The 19,223-nt window shown below is 41.2% G+C and overlaps 1 protein-coding gene across 6 annotated transcripts in view; it reads left to right on the top strand.

Annotated features, from left to right (window-relative positions):
* The window catches only part of LOC125881757 (RNA-binding Raly-like protein), a 154,416-nt gene that overhangs the window by 110,197 nt on the left and 24,996 nt on the right, over positions 1 to 19,223 (top strand). For all 6 annotated transcript variants that reach the window (XM_049565067.1, XM_049565063.1, XM_049565066.1 and 3 more), the window contains 3 exons: positions 12,520 to 12,595; positions 13,700 to 13,747; positions 16,458 to 16,633. In XM_049565067.1, the coding sequence (XP_049421024.1) occupies positions 12,520 to 12,595; positions 13,700 to 13,747; positions 16,458 to 16,633 (300 nt within the window). The remainder of the gene's footprint in view (positions 1 to 12,519; positions 12,596 to 13,699; positions 13,748 to 16,457; positions 16,634 to 19,223) is intronic.

Genomic DNA, 19,223 nt, shown 5'->3' with positions numbered 1-19,223 from the left:
ACCAAAACAACCACTACAGCCTACATTGAAGATGTATTTTTCTGTTACATCCTTGTTGGGGACACATCAGGACACATCAAATGCCTCCCAGACCAACTCTGAGAGTGGTTTGAGTGATTGAATTACAACAGATCTTGAGCCCCTTTCTCACTTGACAAAAAACCCACCAACATCTGGCTTCTGTCTTTGGTCAGAAAGGTTACAACTTCCAACTTCAGTCTACTGTGATGGAAACATGACACCTGGGGGGACATGCTAAATTTTGCCCATTTTGCAGCACCACCGTAACATTGTCACTGGCCTCCATGCTGCTGTCTGCTGTTTACTAACCCTGTTTACTTGAACGTTTGTGACATTGAACAGGACACACCAGAAAAAAACAGCAAGGCATTTGGCAATTGTGCCCTCACTTGATGCAATTGCACTGTGTAAACTGAAATTCTGAATTAAAACATAAAACTGTCGAGAGCCACCTCACTTCACCTTGAACTTTGTTCCTTGGTTTTCCTGAATAGCCCCGTTTGATGTTTGATCTTCAAAGGTTCCAAAGAAGAGCACCTTTGATATGCAGATAGCCCCTCTGTCTCCTCGCCACTCTTTTTTCCATGTAATTACACAACAGCTGTCCACACAACGTCGGCCTGCTGCGACTCTCCTGTTGTTGAGAGGTGTCAGTAAACAAGCTGTCAGTGTTAAAAGGAAATGGTTCTTTCAGTTTGAGGGGACCACAATGTCTCGTGACCTTAATTTGAGGGACAGGGAAAGTAAGAACAAGGCTCATGTCTGAGAGTGAAGTGAAAAACTTCACTCTTCACGTGAGGTCTGATTTAGCGTGGAGCAGGAAGATCTGCTGTCAATGGCAGATTTGATTGTAATTAACTGAGATTTTGGGGAAATCTGTTGATTAAATTGTTAGTTTATACCTGCAATGTGGCATTTATCAGAAATATACGAGAACAAAAGGATGAAAGGTGTATCTGGAGTTCTATGATGTCCACACCAGCCAGGGCCTCACCAGCAGGTCATGATGTAGGTAAGATGCAGAAATGCCTTCATCTTGGACCTCCTGCCTTCTTCACAGAGCGGTCCAGCCACATGATTCAAGCGAGGAGTTCATATTAAAGACGACCACATCCCTACCTGTCCCTCCTGCAAGTCCATCACCTGCTTGATTCAGCTCCTTCACTCCCTTCATGTCTCTTTGCTTATGTCTCTCCTGCTGAGGAGCAATTTGCATGATTAGATACTCTGTTCCATTAATTAAGACATTGGGGAGATTGTCGCCAGAGTTTCTTGTTTCATATGAGGATGATCGGCAGCTCCCTCTGTGTCCCGCTCTCTAATTCTTTCTCTTTCTCCGTCTCTGCCTTTTAATGTTTATCTCATCAAATAGACAGTTGGCGTTTGCGTGTTCTTTCATTTCATCCCCCTCTCCTTGCAAAGGAAAAAGTGACAGTGGTGGAGCCATCAGCTGTGGTCCGTGGGGAATTTTCCTCTGTTTTTAGAAAAGAAAGGAGCACATTTCTCATTCCTTGAAGGTCCTCGCTGATACGTCTGAAAGGGAGTTTATTGCAGTCAGTCACCAGGTCGCTGTGCTGCACGTCAGAGATATGACTCAAAGGGTGACACCAAAGCTTTTTAGGTAATCAGGAGGAAAAAAGACTTTTTGTTACCTCGATGGCAACACAGCATTTTCTGTTAGCAAGATTGCCCTGTAAATTAAATATCATAGGTTTCATCCTTTTAATGTAGCTGCATGACGAAGGTTTAAGTGACATTTTTGTTCCAAAATGTCCTTTTAATGAAATTAAATCATTCATGGATGGATAGATGGATGAATGAAATCTTTAGTGCTTATGGACATAGAAACATTGGGCTTCTGGATCATCTTGTGATATTATAGGTTTTTCATAATGGCCATCAGTTTTATATTTAGTGTCATTTTCAACTTTGTTTCTGAGAAAACATACTTATTACATCAGTCTGTCATCACGGACAGCTCTTAAAACTACATACCCATGAGCCCTAGCCACTGTTGCCTTGGCCACTGCTGTGGAGAAGAAGCCAGTCAGAGGAAATAGAGAATTCAGAACACTTCAATGCAGCAGTTGGGACCAAAACATGCTGTCTTTGTTGCCAAATTCATCCAAATTTGACTCATAATAGAGTGTGCCAGTAAACCCGGAACTCTGTTAGCGCTTTTAGCACTTCCGGTTCTCTCGTCTAAAAGTCAATACATTTTTTGAATGGGATTTTGGTAAAATGCCTCAAATAAGGTCTGTGGTTAACAAAAGCTTAAACAAGTTTCAGGTTTTGTTCTATGACATAAAACACGTCAGTAAATGCCCTACTTGTGAATTTTGAAGCTTTTACGTGTCGTAAAAAGGCGGTTGCTAACAAGTTGCACAATACGACTACAAACCCTGTCGGGAACATTAAACGTCATCACCCCCGAACAGGCGAGAGTGCTGGCAGTCCTCCATTACAGCTTCTTATTTAGCTTAAACAGTCCGATTTCCCCATTATACAATGTTTTTAAAATAAAGCGGCCGAAATCAGTTGAAAACTTAGTGGTGGTGACGTCAAGAGTCATGTGACCGTACTTCTGGCGATCGCATTTAAGCTTCAAATGCGGTATGGAAGGTGTTGATATGTGAAGATTATCTCGCTGAACAAAACCTGTAAGTATCATAAACTTGTGTTAGCCACAGAGCTTATTTTCTGACATAATCCAAAACGCAATGCAAAAATCACATCCACTTTCTCTTCCGGGAATCAGCGCGATGCTAAACTTCCAGGTTCTGACGTCAGCCCTGGCACACTCTATACAAAATGAATTTAGGCTACGTAGTGTTTTAGAATGTATTACCACTCTAGCCGCCAAAGTGACATATCTCAACAATTGCTGGATGAATTGCTTTAGAATTTTGTGTAGACATTATTGATCTCCAGAGAATAGATCCCATTGATTTTGCTGATCTCCTGACATTTCATTCATCAGCACCAAAAGGTCAAGTTTTTACTTATTCTGTGAAATACCTCAGAATCTACTGGATGGATTGGCACAAAATGTAGCGCATTCATGGTTCCCAGACGATGGACGAATCATCATCATCATCACGGATCAATCACCTGTTAAATTGATGTTTTCCCCAATAATGGGTATTTTAACAAGACTAAGGTCCTCTTTATACAACAACAATTTCAACCAGAAACGGTAAACTTCAGTTGTGTTTTGGCTGATCGTTTACACGACAGAGGAGTTTTGATTGCCTGAAAACACAGCGCTTTGAAAACGGGTTCCAGAGTGCAATTTTTGGAAACCGCACGTCTCTGTTGTCTTGTAAACTTGCATTATGCAGTTCCTCGGAAAATGACTTTTCACACATGCGCATTACAGTTCCAGTCTCTAGGCATGCGTGAGAAAGTCGACCATCACATGAACAATGGTGGACTCCTGAGCTCTGTTTATGCGGCTTTTCAACGCTTTTCCAGCAAAGTGTAGATTTACTGTAGCAACTCTACCTCGTCGTCCATCCAGACAAACATTTGTGCGTTTGCCATGCTGTTTGTTTATACGTCACGGCTCTGCAGAAGGAAGCACATGTGCCCAGGCGCGTGTTGTTTCATTACAAAGTCACACCGCCAACTACTGGCCTGGCATGTATACTACAGCGTTTTTGGTCATTTGCGAATCTGTGTGCACGGCAATTGTTATCAAAATGTTGAACGTGGAACTTTTTTCAAAACGAAAATGAGAAACTTTAGTTTTCAGTGGATATAAGCCAGCAGTATGTTTATTGGGTTAATTTAGCAGTCTGTAATGATTTGGTACTGCGAACGATAACGCGAATGCTAATACTGGTTTGCTAACTAGCTAATTTGCGGTCGCCATTTCAGGTAAGTACACAACGGCCGTTTTCAGTTTGAGACAACACTACCCTGTCAAAATTCACACACCATGCCAATAAGTACATAGTGCACATAGTATACTACATGGAAGTGTACTAACGGAAGTGTGTGATTTGAGACACACCACAAGTGTATGAAAAAGTTTTTGCCCCAAAAGGAAAACAATGAACTGATTAAAACTTTCATCTAGTCCATGTCCCCACAGTGTTGCATGACAGAGGAGAATACAGGTGTAACCACCATTGTACAGCATTTTGTTCTACTTTTTTTGGAAACCCTTCATACAATATAAAATGTTGGCTAGGGTTGTACCCAACTTAGAATTACGTCAGTCAAATGATGATTCAGGGTTTTTTTTTGTTTTGTTTTGTTTTGTTTCCATATAGAGTTTGAGAGATTCAATGAGAGTCAGTGAGACGCTCAGTGTGACAGTGACATTTACGTAATACAGTAAACAAGCTAACTGCGCTAACAACTTATCAAAAATGCGCAACATTTTTTGCCAACACAAGATATCAAACAAAAACCAGACAGTGTATCTTGTTAAGTTGCTGTGAGCTGTAAACACTTCTAAGTGAAAGGCAGATGACAGCGTTATTTCACAGCCTCTCCTCCAGGCAGCTGCCTCTGTGTCCTCAGCAGCCTGCCTGAAAGAGCAGCATGAAAGTGAAGAGCGCTCACTCTGAAGCAAAATCTGTAAACCAAAATGCCCCCAGAAGTATCCTGCACTGCACACTGACTGGCAAAGAGAAGTGCTTGACTTTAATCCAGCTCGATTAATTTTGGGGTGTCTGACTGACGATTCAAATCTCCGACTTTCAAGGGGCAGCCCTAATGTTGGCTATTTGTGAAGAGGACTTTCTACAACCTAAAAGCATGAACAACCACTTAGAAATATAGAGTGTTCTTCTCAGCTATCTGACGGCACCCAAACAGACATTGATGGCAGGCGATTCCAAACTTTTAGTGATCCCCTGACTCTTCATTTCGCACCAACAGCAGGTTAAATTTTTTAATTCATTCAGTACTTTGATTTTTGAGCAAAATGCATGCACATCTAATGACAGAAAATGAACAAGACATCTGGAATCTGAGATGCCAAAAAATATCTTACAACTTACTGTGCAGCTCTGTTTGCAGTAGTAGTCTGCAGTAGTATCTCAAAACGTTCCTGTGAGTAAAAGACTCATTATCAAGGCGTCCTTTCAAACATATCATATCTTGTCAAAAAAAAAATAAAAAATCCACCAGCTCGACTACAACAGCCACTAAATGGCTTGTTTGTCCTTAAGGAAAAAGCCTGCTTATTTTTCAGTCTCTGTATGAGGGACTAGACATATTTAAGGTGATAATGGGCTCACATCAATTGTTGTTTTGTCAATTATAGCTTCCATGCTGCAGCGCAGCAGGCGTCCAAACAGGTCATTTGCAGCAGCAGAAGCCAACAGAAATCAGCTGTGTTTTTTTCGCTGGGTTTCTGTAACGGCTGAGGGAAAATTGACGTAAAAGCAAGGGAGTCTCGAATGCAAATTACTGCTTTTGGTGTGTTTTCAGCCATACAGTTGGTGTAATTTGGTGTAGTTTTAGTATATGGAGCTAGCTCCCAACTTCTGTAAATGATATTGAGGCTGTATCTACTAATGAGTAATGCAGTTTGAATGTTGTTTTTTCATGATTATAGCTGATTTCATTGATGGACGTGCCTTGTCTCTGTCACCACATATTAAAGAAAAAGCTGTGCAAAATGAGCTATTGAAAGCTGAGTGACTGGATTGTCATTATTCCAGTAGCACACAGTTATAGCTCATAGCTTACATAGATTTTTCAGGAATCTGCCCTTCTGTCCATCCTCCAACACTCTGCCCGCACTAATACAAAGAGGTTCTTTGGCTGACGTGACACAATCTATCTGTCTCTCCTTCTGTCTGACCTTGCCGTGACCCTTCCTATCCATGCTTGTTAGCTTACCTCTGAAGCCTCGGGGCTATTAGCTGGTCTTCCCTCCTCCTGTGAGAGGGAGAGAAAAGGTAGAGTGCAGAATCGGAGAGCAGGAGAGACGGATAAGATTACAGTCTGATTTGTTGTGGCTTCAGCAGGAGCAGCAGGTTTTGTGGCTGCTCCAGTAGTTCATTCATATTCCTTCCAGGAATATAAGGTGTCTTCCTGTTCCCTGCATCCGCACAAGACTCACCCTCTCCTTATGTTTTCGGGCCCTGTTGATTTCCACAGGAGTACTTTCTCATCCCAGTGATTCCCCCCTGCAATATGTTGGCATATGGCTGAGTTTATAGCCTTGATTTATTCAAAGCCTCAACTTCTATTGCATGGCTGTTATTCATCCCTTGCTAATGAAAGGAGGGGAGAAATGAGTCTTGCAAAGCTTTCGTTGTAGGCACAGGTGTCGAATAGAAAAGGCCCCACAGGTGATGCTCGGCGCCGAAATGTCTCATAATGAGCTTCCTCGGTGAGCACAGAAACAGAGGGAAAAAATATGGGATGTGAGAGAGAGAGTGACGGCTGGCGAGGTGGGGTTAGCTATGGTCTTGTGTGAGCGGAGGGATGGTGTGGAAAGTGAGGGGAATGAAGAGAGAGAAAGAGATGTTAAGGGATGGGTTGAGGCCGAGGGCAGAGCAGGAAGCATGAGCAAGAGTAGACTGAGGGAGACAGAGATGTAAGGCAACAAATGAGACCAATAAAACACATAGGCAGGTTGCTTCGGGGAGTCACGGATCCTTGTTTTCTTGACAGAGGAACACAGGTCTGTCCTCAGTGATTACTTACGCTCTGTGCCTCTGTCTTTCCACTGCAATTTACCTCCAGAACCTCTTCCCCTCCTTATTCCTCAGCCAATAATAGTGTTACCTTTAAATATTTATTCTGGCTTGTGTTTGTTTCAGTATCTATGGACAGACAGACACCCTCCCTCTGTGGAAGATAAAAAAGTCAAGCCAGGAGTCAAGCTCAAACATATCTATAAATAATTTCACAGCTGCAAAATTCAAATTGCATCATATGTATTTTCTCACAGCTGCAAGGTCAAGCCCTTGTTTTAGCCGCTGCCCAGACAGAGCAGTGCAACGAACCTGAAAACCCCCTTCATTCAGCACCGCGGACAGCTCCGCCCATGTCCCTGCAGATTTAGCGAGCAGACACGCCGATGATACAAACCAAAGGGAAAAAGGAGAGGGAAACTTAGTCCTAAGTGCTGCACAGAGATGCAAAGTGTTCTGCTAAAAGCTGCATCAGAGATAATCCTTAACGGCATGTCTTGCAATTAGTTCCTCTCAGGCCCTCTTCACACAAACTGAAGTGAGGACAGTATGAAAACATGTCAGTGTACTACACACACCATCCCTGCTCATAGAATCCCATCTGAAGGAGCGTTCAACACTTTTTTGAAGGAGGATGATAAAAAGAGTTTGGCACCAAAGCTGGTTGCCACTATTATGTGCAACTACTCAGTGTCTTTGACATCTAGTAGTTGCAAAAAGTAAAACAGTTTTTACAAACCAAAAGTTAAAAGTTCTCAGTATTGCTGTGGACTTTCATTGGAGGAAAAACATGTTTGATCATCAAGTTCTCCTTTTAGATTGGTGCTGAGACAATGAATGCCAACAGACTGGAGAGAAGTCATCTCAACATATCTTTAACTTTTTATATCAAGGGGCGAAAACAACTTTACAGCACAGCCAAAACACCAACATGACTACACTTTCCTGACTTTTATTAATTTTGATTTTCAATATTTAAACTTCATAAACATGACGATGAGGATATACTAATTGAACAATATTTTGACATTCATTGAAATTTCTTTTTGATGGACTAAGTGCACTCACACCCTTTTTGGCTTTTAACATGTCAGTGTGTTCAGTGATAAGTAAGTCTTTTGGTTTCTGATTAATGACTCTGGATTGATTTAGAATTTACAAGTACCCTTTTGGCAGAAAGTGCCCATTAAGAGCTTTTATTTGATATATCGTTACATTTGATATGACTAATTTCCACCCACAATGTCAGTGACTCCCCTCTGGTTCTCATCTCTTTATATTACACAGTTTTTTTGTCATTTTAGTCATTTGTCAAGCAAAAACACCAAATGTTTTCTGGTTTCAACATTTGTCATATAATGACTTGCAGTTTTTTGCTGTTTGATTACATTGAAAATTAAATATTTTTGGATTTTGGACTGTTGGACGGACAAAACAAGCAATTTGAAGATGTCACATTGTCATCTAGGAAATTTTGTCAGACATTTATTTGACTCTTGCAAGGTTTTGTCTTTGAAATGTAAGAAAATTTAGAAAAATTTGATTTGATTTGGTTTCAGTTTATATATTGAGAAATTTCTTAAAATTTGTCATGTCCCAGGATGTAGACCGTTTCACCTAAATACACATAAATACAAACATGTAACCAAACAACAAAACTATACTACTAATGCTACATATCACATGCAACAAAGCGATCATTTCTATTACATTTAGTGTTTGGCTCAGGTACACTGAGGCTGCTTAGACCCCAAAGAGTTCCTCAACCTGTTCAGTCTTGCCCTTGAGACGCTTAGGGTGCTTTCACATCTGCCCTGTTTGGTTCAGCTAAATCAAACTGAAGTTCATTTGCCCCCTAAGTTCAGTTCGTTTGGGCAGGTGTGAACAAAGAAATCGCACAACCGGACTGATACCTTCTTGAAGAGGTGGCCTGGGTCAGGTTACAAATGTACTCTGGTTTGGTTCGTTAGTGGTGAGAACAAGTTCTGACCTCGATCTGAACCAACTGCAGTCACATTACGCATTAGGATTATTATTGTGCGCCTCCTCCTGTACTGCCTTAATATGCGCATTCAGCACACCCAATGCATTAAAACATTGTTTTCTAGTTGGAGCCGCGCCTCATTTTCAAATTGTATGGTTTGACTAACATGAACACTGACAGCAATATAGTCCACGATGAGCAGCGCTAAAACCAACCTGCATAGTTGTCCCTCCATTGTGACATGAGAAAGTGTCACATTTATCTTGCAAGTGTACTCTTCTTCAACATTTTGTTTACTTCCTGGATTTTTCCTGCATGGAAATTCTGACCAATCAAGAGCAGCTTTCTTATGCAAGGCACTTGATCTGGTCCACTTGTAAATGCTGCCATGAGAGCACCAACCAACTCTAAGCTTTAATGCAGCTTTGTAACAAAACTAGTCCCTGATTCAGACCAAAGCAAGCAAACTGTAGGTCTGAAAGCACCCTAAATCTTCTTTGGGATGACAAAAGCTGATATTTCATCACATGAATCTCGGGGTTGGACGTAACATTACCAGCCAGAAAGAACATTCTTTTAGTGAACTGTTTGGAAACTTGACTCAGGTGTTTGAGAACTGTGAAAAATCACTATTTCCCAAAAGTTTTAAACAGTAAAACCAAGTGTAACCAAGCCAGTTAATAAACAGTTAGGTCGCAGTATTCTGAGTCAAAGGGACCTATTGTTTGGCATTTGGTATTTGGTTGTAGGTGACACCTTCAGATGTTTTGTTTTGACCAACTGTCCAAAAACCCGAAGATTTTCTATTTACAATGATAAAAAAAAAAAAAAAAAAGGAGAAACACAAAGAAAAATAGACACAATTAAGAAGCTGGTCACAAATGTTTGACATTTTTTCTTGAAAAGAGACAGTGTATTAGTTATCTACAATCCCTGTGGATTTAATAGTTGATACATCATCTATGACTTTTAGCTCTAAACTGAACTTTCACCAAGCTGAAAATGTGGTATTGATCGCTCCAGTCGACTCAACACTTGAACCAGACTTATCCTGCCAGTCTCAATCAAAGCGAGCTGAACCTCTTCTCTGGCAGATGCAGTACTTACCAGGTTTAAGACAGAAAAGCAAGAATTTGGCTCAACAGAAAACATAGTAACACCGCCCGTGTTTGAAAAAAGAAGATCTGGGGTCAGGGATTTTTAGATTGCTCATGAATTTAGATGCCAGTTATATTGAGCAGGATTGATGTAGGCTAATCAGCATCACGGTCAATCCTGACATGCACACACACGCCGATACACACATTTATACACTCATTTGGTCATGCAGCTCTGCGTAAAAAGTCTGTGTTTTAGCATGTCTAAGTAGGCGGTATACAAACAGAGCAGGGTTTAATCCTATTTCTCGTGAGAGCAGCCACTGGGAGAAGGAGGCAAGAGTTTGCCTGAAGCTTATTTTCACCCCAGTGCCGTTCCACTCTCGGGGATTGGGGCGCTTCCACTTGTTTGGTATTTGGAGGGGAAGGGGCGGGGGGATGGCAAGGCACGGCAAGGCAAGGCGAACGCATACATTATTCAAGCAAATGTTTGTTGCTGAAAGGGACAAAATGATTGCGAGGACATGACTTCATGCAAGCAACAACAATTTGTCAGAAAGTGCCTTTAAAGTGATCTATATACCCATGAGGCACTTGGCCGAGACTTGGATTCGGTTTCATCTCAAGGGCACCTTGCTGGTTGGTACATTGTCCTCGGTGTATGAAATGGCCCTTCTGAACACCTCGCTGCATGCAGGAAGGCTGTGTGATATCATGAAGATATAAAAAAGCAGATGATGGGAGTATTCTCTGCCTTTGGTCAGAAAGTATTTCTAAGCTTTTTCTCACTTGGAGTGATCCATATTCTTTAAAATCCCCTGCGCCGTTTATTCATCTGTTGTGGAAATGATGTTTGTATAGCTCGTACCTGACTTCGGATAAGGATGTGAGTGCTACTAAAGCTCAGTTTTTTTCCTGCAACATTCTCTACTTAACTTCTTGGATATAGCCTCACGTCGGCATCCATAAAGTTTCTGGACTGTTTTCCTCGCACTTTTGAGTGTTTTACTTTGGACTGGGTGCTTGTTTTGACCCACTGGCTCCTCTCCCGGAAGCCACTCAGACTGTTCACAAAAAACACAAGGACCTTGCAACACCCTTGGCAATGCACAGATAGCGATTGGAAAAAATTCCGCATCACTGACTGGCTTGCTCACAAAACTGTACACCTGATGGTAACATTTTTTCTTTTACTCAAAAAAACAACAGCCTGCTATAAATCAATGTTCCCCGAACATCCAGCTTTTGTTGCAGTTTTTCTTTGTATGCTTATTCTTTTCCATTGTTTTTATGTGTTCAAGGATTCTCTCCTGCCTCGCAACAAGAATTTCATTTTGTAATCTTTCCAGTGCACAGCAGCAAGGTCTCCGGTCTTGCCTCAGAAAATTGGCTGTGGCGGCGCACCTTGACATTAGTGGATGTGTCCCACAGCACCGCAGCTCTGTGCGTTGCTTATTTAAATGTCTCATGAAAAGTTCAGTTTTACAATGGAAATGGCACGGAGCTTCCAGAGAAGCTTGAGTTGATATTTTACTCTCTTTCATTATGAAGCAGTGCTTTTACAGTACGCTCCCTCGTGTTCAGGCGCCGCTTTGAGCTATAATGCAGCACCATCACCACCATCAGGAGCTGTCGCTCTGTTTGAAGAAAGGAAGCTGTTTCACTTTCATTGACACAGTTCTCGTCTTTAAATTAGGTTGCGCTGCAGCGAGGGAAACATTGGTGTCAATAGGCAGTGAATGAAATCCTATAATACCCCTCATACTGTAGGGCACTGTTCAGCAGAGAATATTCAAGAATTCATATGAATAGTGACACTTTACTTTCACCATCTTATTTAGCATTAATAATCAGTATATACACATTTAATACAGAAACATGATAATGTTTTTTAAGCAGATTTTAGGAAATTTTTTAACTGATTTATGAAACTGTTATACATTACCATAATACACCAGGACTATAATATATTTATTAGTATGTGATTTCAGACATTATAAAACATTTACTACCTGCCTGTAAATGTGACCAAAGCTCATGAGGAGATGTTGAGGTTCCCTCTTGACTCTAATTCTACAATTTTTAACTCAGTATCCACTTACTACATTGAAATTGTCGCTTTCATCCACACCTCATGGCCTTCATCCATACCTGGTCATTATTGAGAGTATGTGGAATGTATTTATTCGTAAATTAATGATAAAAATGTTAAGTAATTCGTTTAGAAATACAAAAATGTAATTTATGAATTTAAAGCTGGAGTGTGGAGCTTTTGTCTCCTCGCTCTGGTAGTTAGTAGGGTAATAACATAAACACTCTTCATGAGGTATGCCTTTAGGTGAGCTTGCCGCATCTCCTCCACCCCCAGGAGCGCTATCTTCAAGTGTTTTTTTTACTTTAATCTTTTCTCTGAAGTTTCTTTTTCCTCGAGTATCTACTCCAGAACCCTTACTTGAATGTGTCTTAGGATTTTCCACCATAGCTGTAGCCATACTAGTCATACTAGTTGCTCCTCCATTGATATGGTCTCTCTCCCCTTCCTTTTTTTAAATCTTTATTTCCAAATCAGCACAAAAAGTATCAGTAGAAAACATTTCTATCACACAAGCACAGGTAAAGCATTTAGAAAACAGAAATGATGAACAAAAATGAAGCAAATCCAACAGAAAAAAAAAAAAAATCAATAAATTAATCTCCCAGTCTTTATTTATGTATGACTAACACGTGATTCGTCTCTGTGTTTGTGTTTTTGCAGACATAAACATGGCGGGTGAACCCAAGCCGTACAGGCCCAAAGCCGGCTCCAAACGGCCGCTCTCAGCTGTTTATAGGTAAGATTTGCTCTCCTTACAACACACTCCTTCACATGAAAAGGTACAGCCATAAATGGTAATTATCTTTCACATCCTGCTGCTTCCGCTGATGTAAATGTGGAGTAATATTTTGAATAGGAGGATTCCTATTATGCTCATTTTTCCCTTTTCTTTTGAACCTTGAATTTCTAATTGACTTTTTAATGCTCTCCACATTTCTCAGCCATGACTGGAGTTTGTTCGGCACAGGCCCGTAAAAGCTCAAAGGAGATGCTGTTGTATAAGCTTCATTAAGCATGACCCTGATTTTCTGGCCCATACACATCTCCTGGTCACAAACAGATCAAAGCAGTGCTTGTTTACTGCAGTCTAGTGTGACAGAGGGGCTGACATGTTTCCTCATTCACTAGGACACTTTTCTGTGTACTCTGATAGTTTGTCCATTGGCAGAGTTTACATTCCCACTAATTTTCGCCTTTTTGAATTGTTGGTTTGTTGCATTGCACGTGTTATTTTACTAATTTATTAGTTTGTGCATTGTGTTATTATAAACCCTCATTTGCATTTTATAGCTGCAGCTGAAAACAGCCCAGGATGTAATATGGTAATTATGGAACAGGAACAGGAGAGGCAAAAACCAACACTACACCACTCTAAATTGAAATAGTAATACATTAATCCTAATTAAAATTCCTGTGAGAATAGCAACATTTCAAAACAGCTCCTTCTTTGCTCCTCTTCTCTTTATTTTATTGCTCCCCCTGAATTATAAATTAGTTGCCTTCCTGAGCGTGTACTTAACATTGATTTTCCTCTCCAGGGTCCACAAAAAAAGATTTTTCTTTCAATTTTTGACTGTATCTTTCCCCCTGAAACTTTTTGTTTTCTTTGTTGATCTGTGGTCTTTGCATGCCAGCCTGGCTCAGACTTGCTGCTTAACCTGCGGTGAGCTTTAGGCTTTAACTAGAGCGTGTCCGTTTGAGTCAAAACAGCTTGAGTTTGATCTGTGTACTTTTGACAGATCCAATATGGCTGGTTTTTATACAACCCATCTCTTTCTTTATCTGTGTCTCTCTGCGCCCTCCTCTCCCCCCTCTGTCCCTCTGTTTGTCTCTTTCATAGCGGCTATGAATTTGACTATGAGTACTACAGGGATGATTTCTACAGCAGGTATGTATCATTCACATTATGTCATCTAATATGGGATTTAACAAGGAACCCTTTAGCCTGACGCAGATTTACCACTCGAAATTCTTAATAGTTTTATGATCAAAAGGTTTTTAATTTGAGGTAGGTAGACAAAAGCTTTAACTAGTAACTAAATTTTGATAGAGGATTTTATCAGCAGTAGCTAGCTAGCTAATAAAGCTAACGTAAGTTGGTGCCATGCCATCGTTACAATGCCTCCATGACTCTTAAACTCCGAAAATGTCACATGGGACTGACAGCCCATTTGTCCAATAGCCTGTTATCCCAAAAACAAATGCCAGTTGCCCCGAGAATACACACTCTCCCTGCAGTTTGAAAGATTCATGGCGTTCAGTCAGTCGGCTTTGCCTCCTAATGTTGCACACCATCTTTTCTCTGGCTGTTTGGAAGCATCTGTATATATTGCTGTCGAAGCTTACATCCAGTAACTTACCTACTACACCACTTGGCTGCTCCAAACATCAGACCTCTGATCTGACAACCAGTCGCCCATCCATGAAGAAACGCGAAACCCTCACTACAGTCATAATATCACAGCTGAGAGGCTTGTAATACCAACCAGGGAAGAAGGATTGTTAGGATTAAATATTCAACCATGAGGTTCAACAGCCCAGCTTCTTTCTGTTGCACCATTGACATATAAAGAAAACTGGATACCGGGTTGGAGGCAGTGCCCCATTCACTTGTTTTAAAGTTGCACAGTGGTGTATAAAGCATTTAGTCTCAGTCTTATTCATATGTATGACAGTAGCAAAAACAACTTGATTGAAAAACTGAATAATGCAATTTTTAGGACATTATGATTTAATTAAGAGCTATTTGAATTTTTGTACTTGGAGGTTAATGTCCCTCAAAAAATTATCTGCTGATTTATAGATGTTTACTTCACAATATAAGACAATGGGAAAAAGTAATTTTGGGCCCTATGGCATCACGTGATGGACCTGGAGGTGTTGTTCCTAACTTCATTAAAGCCTGAATTCCTTCTTAATCTGCAACATGACCGGACTGATTGGAGTCCTGCTGGGATCAGCTGTAAAGTCCCGCGGCCGGTTGCTGCTTGCTCCGCTGCCATTCAGCGACTAACAGGCAGCGGTGCAACCAACAAGCTCCACAAATCCATTTAGCAGCTCCACTATCCACAGTCAGACACACATGGCTAAATCTTTACTGCTGAATTACAGCTCACAACTTGCACCAACGGCTGCTCCAGTGTGAGTGTTTTTGCTGGCTAGTAAAGTCCTGGTGTAGACTAGCCTGTCGCCCATGCGGCATTTGAAGATACACAAGCACAGCCGTTCTCGGCTTTCACTGTCCAATAGTCCACCTCTAACGTTTTCATCTCATCTCATCTCGTCTCAACAAAAATGAAGCATAGATTTTGTCTTAGTTTTTATTATCAAGATCTATTTTTAGCTCGTCATTGTCATAGAAAAAGGCCGTTGATGATGACGAAATTAACACTGTGCCTCTGATTGTCTTACCCTGATATTTTTACCCCCACCCTAACCAATCACACTCCTTACCACGTGACAGATGTAATTTGAGTGTTTGGCCCCTCCAAAAATTGGCTTTGAAGCCTAGTGCACTTTCTAAGGGCCAGAGAAAAGATACACAAAGAATATGCTAATTGTGAACCGGGCCTTTTTTAATGTACCTTGTTACCCCACAAACTAATGTAGTTAGTGAATAGTGTGCCCCTTAGCTATGGAAGTAACGGTTACGTCTACTGACTATCAAGTTACCACTGTAGTGACCTTGTTAGCCAGACACGTTGACGATTGCAGGTCTAGTTAAGGCAGATAAACACACAACTTTAGCCATTATTTTCTCTTTTGTTTTAGGTTTGAAATGGCTAAATAAAAAACACCACCCTCTAACCTTTTCAAAAGTTGCATCACTCTTTTTACATAACACAGAGAAATCTAAAGCCTGACAGACCACAGCCATGATTGGACAATCACTCTTCAGGGGAGTGGTTTAGCTAACGATCAATAGGTCTCTCCTCTGGATTTGTCACACTCCCTCATTAAAAGTCGTCCCTTGTCAGATGTAATTCAGTAACCTTCCCGCAGAGGCACCTTTAAATAGTCAACTTGTCAAAACGGCTGAACAGATCAAGCATGCAACTTGAAACACGCTGATGAAGGAACTCTCGTTTCCTCTCTCATTTATCCGCCAGTGATCTGACTGCTTATCTGCGGAGACATTTTCTAAATGTCAAACTTGTTGAGAGCCGTGACAGACGTCTACTGTCACCGAGAACAGTCAAAGCTGACACCTTCATTTGACATTTAGCACCCTCTTCTTTTCATCCTCTTCACTTTCAAGAGATATGAAGGGATTATCTGCATGCACACGATGGCCTGGGTAGTCGTACAGAAAGAAGGATAGTGGCAGATTTTAACTGGAATGTCTGCCTTTTGTTTTATGTGCGTCGTTTGAGAGAAAGGACCCAAGAGAAATCCAGAGAAAATCTATCTTGAAATACAATACCGGGAACAGATACAGTAATAGGCTTTAGAAATAGGTGATGGTGAAACAGAAAAACCTTTTAGCTCCAGTAGAGGGACACTTTCTGAATGCTTTAGGGCCTCTTAGAAAAGACAGTGACTTATAGAAAAAGGGTAAGAAGTGAAGTGTAATATTCTAGTTCTTCTCTTTTCTTCAGGCTTTTTGACTACCACGGCAGAGTGGCCCCCCCACCAAGAGCCGTGATCCCCCTCAAGCGCTCCAGGGTGATTGCTCCCTCCTCCCGCCGCGGGAAGACCTCCTTCCCCATCAAGACGTCCTCCTCTTCCTCCTCTTCATCCTCCAGACCTCCCACATCCTCCTCCGGGCTCAAACGTACGTACAATGAGGTGCTTTTTACTTATCTTGTGTTTACACTCGGCCACTCAGATTTTACTTTATTTCATTTTTACTTTTCAAAAGAACACTGCCTAATTACGCTAATGGAATTCTGTCCTTTTCAAAAAAAATAAAATAAATGAAGGCTTAATGCAAATGTGAAAACCACGGCTCTGAGAGGAAGAGCGGTGGCATGATTCAGCTGTGCTACTTACACCACGCCACTATAAAAAGCCATTTAATTCACTCCAGCAGCTCAGAACAAGCCACACTGCAATGTAGAGCAAAACACTAAATCGCAAACACAAATATAATCCGAGCTTTGCGAGCGGCACCCATTCAGCAAACAGTGTTATTCCTGTCACCCAGGATCCATCTGGATCTCATTTGCTCCTCTGATTAACTGGTGATGCATTATAAGGTCCTAAATGCAATTAATGTGAGATTGGGGCCATCTCTGTGGAGCTGTGGTCAGCTGTGTTTTCCTAAACGTTAGTCTCTATCCGTAGCCTGTGTAATTGGCTACAGTGTTTATTCCATTGTTGCCTGTCTAGGCCGGTGTTATCAGCGCGAGCAGCTTGGTGAGGTCTGTGAGGAGGACCCAGTTGCAGTTGGTTAAAAAAAACAACAAAAAAAAAGCCCATCTCCCATCCTCTTTTTGGACAGAGTCAATGAATTCTCTCCTCTGTCTATGCAGTGCTGCTGTATGTTTGGGAGACTAATTCGCCCCTGCCAGTGCTGTGAAAAATCACTGTTTGTATTGACTTTGGCCTAGATAGATTGGACAGCAAAATAAGGTTGTCCCAACAGCAGGGCGGGCCAGTGCGGGCAGCTTTAAAACCACTCAGGCTGTACGAGTAATAATTCACTTGAGGGGGAAAAGGAGGAACAGCTGTCAGATGCATGGATCATAAGGATGAATAGATGTCGTGTTTTATACATAAAACTTTCTTTGACACACAATAACTATGTTTAAATGCACACTTATATTCTATATTATTCTGAATATGACTAAAATCTGAATTTGGTACAGGTCATACAAACAGTCAGTGTTACTGGAATGCACAATATCCAGGCATACACAGGTTACATTACTTGCCCATCGTGTCTACTGTTGTTTGGTAATAGTTGGCCAACTGAAGGTGTCCGCTCTGTACAGCAGCAGCAGACTTACAACACAGGGCTGAATTCACAAAGAATGAACTGCGGCCGCTGATATCACCTTGAATTGCACTTCACTTGCACCTGCAGTTTGCTCCGTCTTAACGTCCTATTCACAAAGGATATTGCACTAATGATATACCAGCGCAAACATGCCCACAAAGTTTGGCAGCTGAGTGCAGTTTGCCCCTGATTTACCCCTGATTGCAATTAGCCACATGGCAAAGTATAAATGCTGGCTTTGCGCCAAGAACACCGTGGCAGAACAATGGCAGACTTTGTTTGCCAAAGTACTGAATACTGTATACCCTCATGTAGTGATGTCTGCTGGTGAGTCAGTCTAACAGTGTCGGATGGGTTGAGGCTGTGGATTTGACCAAGTTTGACCACTTTATCACTATTCCCTCTCACTTGTAGCTGTTTTTTCGTTATCTTTTGAATTTAATATGAATTATGGAACCGTTTTTCACCGTTCACGTTTGTTTCCCCCGTTTCGTAAAATAAATTATTGAAAGTTGCTTTTGAAGTGCGTGACAGAAGTGGATTTTGAGAACGACCGCAGACTGTCACCTGTTCAACGCATCAATAATTTCGGATGCCATTAAAGTAATAATGATTATAATAATAATGTCAAAATATTATTTACAGACTGATTTAACAGACGATCACTGCTGCCACGATCACTGGAAAGTCTGTGCGAGAGGCTTCCACAGAGGAGCGCCCATTTTGCACCAGCTTTCTAAAGATGTTATTTACTTCACTCAAACTGCGTGCGGCTATTAGTGCTGGTGTTAGTGAATTAGACGTTGTTTATCAATGAGGCTCATTTGCATAGAAAGGGGCAATTTTTTCGCCAAATATATGCATATTACCTCATTTAAATACGTGCAAATAACACTGGAGCTGTGAAGATGCAGCAGTAGGAAATGTTTGGTTCGCATTAGCAGTAACTTAATACAGTGCTCAACAGATATTGAGCGTCAATGATGGAAATATTTTCTTGTAAAATGTCATGTAATGTAATTTGTAACAACAGTGTTGTCACAAATTTATTTCAATCAGGAGAGACAGGAGAATGAAGTAAAGATAATATTTAATACAGAATATGAGTGAACAGATTAACAGATGATTTGTTCTGATTAAGAGGGAGATATTTTGTCATCAAGGGACATCTGAGTGGCAGCAGGATAACCCCCCTCCCCCCGCTGACTGCTGAAGCGGATGAGGCTGATGAATCTGTAAAGACTGGTGGTGATGGGGAGGTGGAGGGTAGCAAGAAAGAGCTAGGGCAAAGAACCATATTTAAAATGAGGAGCAGTAGGATGATAGGCTAACAGAGAAGGTGTGTTGCTGTGCTATTGGTTGATTGTGAATCAGCTGATGACTCAGTTGACCTACCCAGACAAGTTTAAGTTTATTTCCTTTA

The sequence above is a fragment of the Epinephelus fuscoguttatus genome, linkage group LG21 (assembly GCF_011397635.1).
Source record: "Epinephelus fuscoguttatus linkage group LG21, E.fuscoguttatus.final_Chr_v1".
Taxonomy (NCBI): Eukaryota; Metazoa; Chordata; class Actinopteri; order Perciformes; family Serranidae; genus Epinephelus; species Epinephelus fuscoguttatus.
Note: the sequence above shows the minus strand (reverse complement) of the source record. Positions and strands in the feature narration are given on the sequence as shown.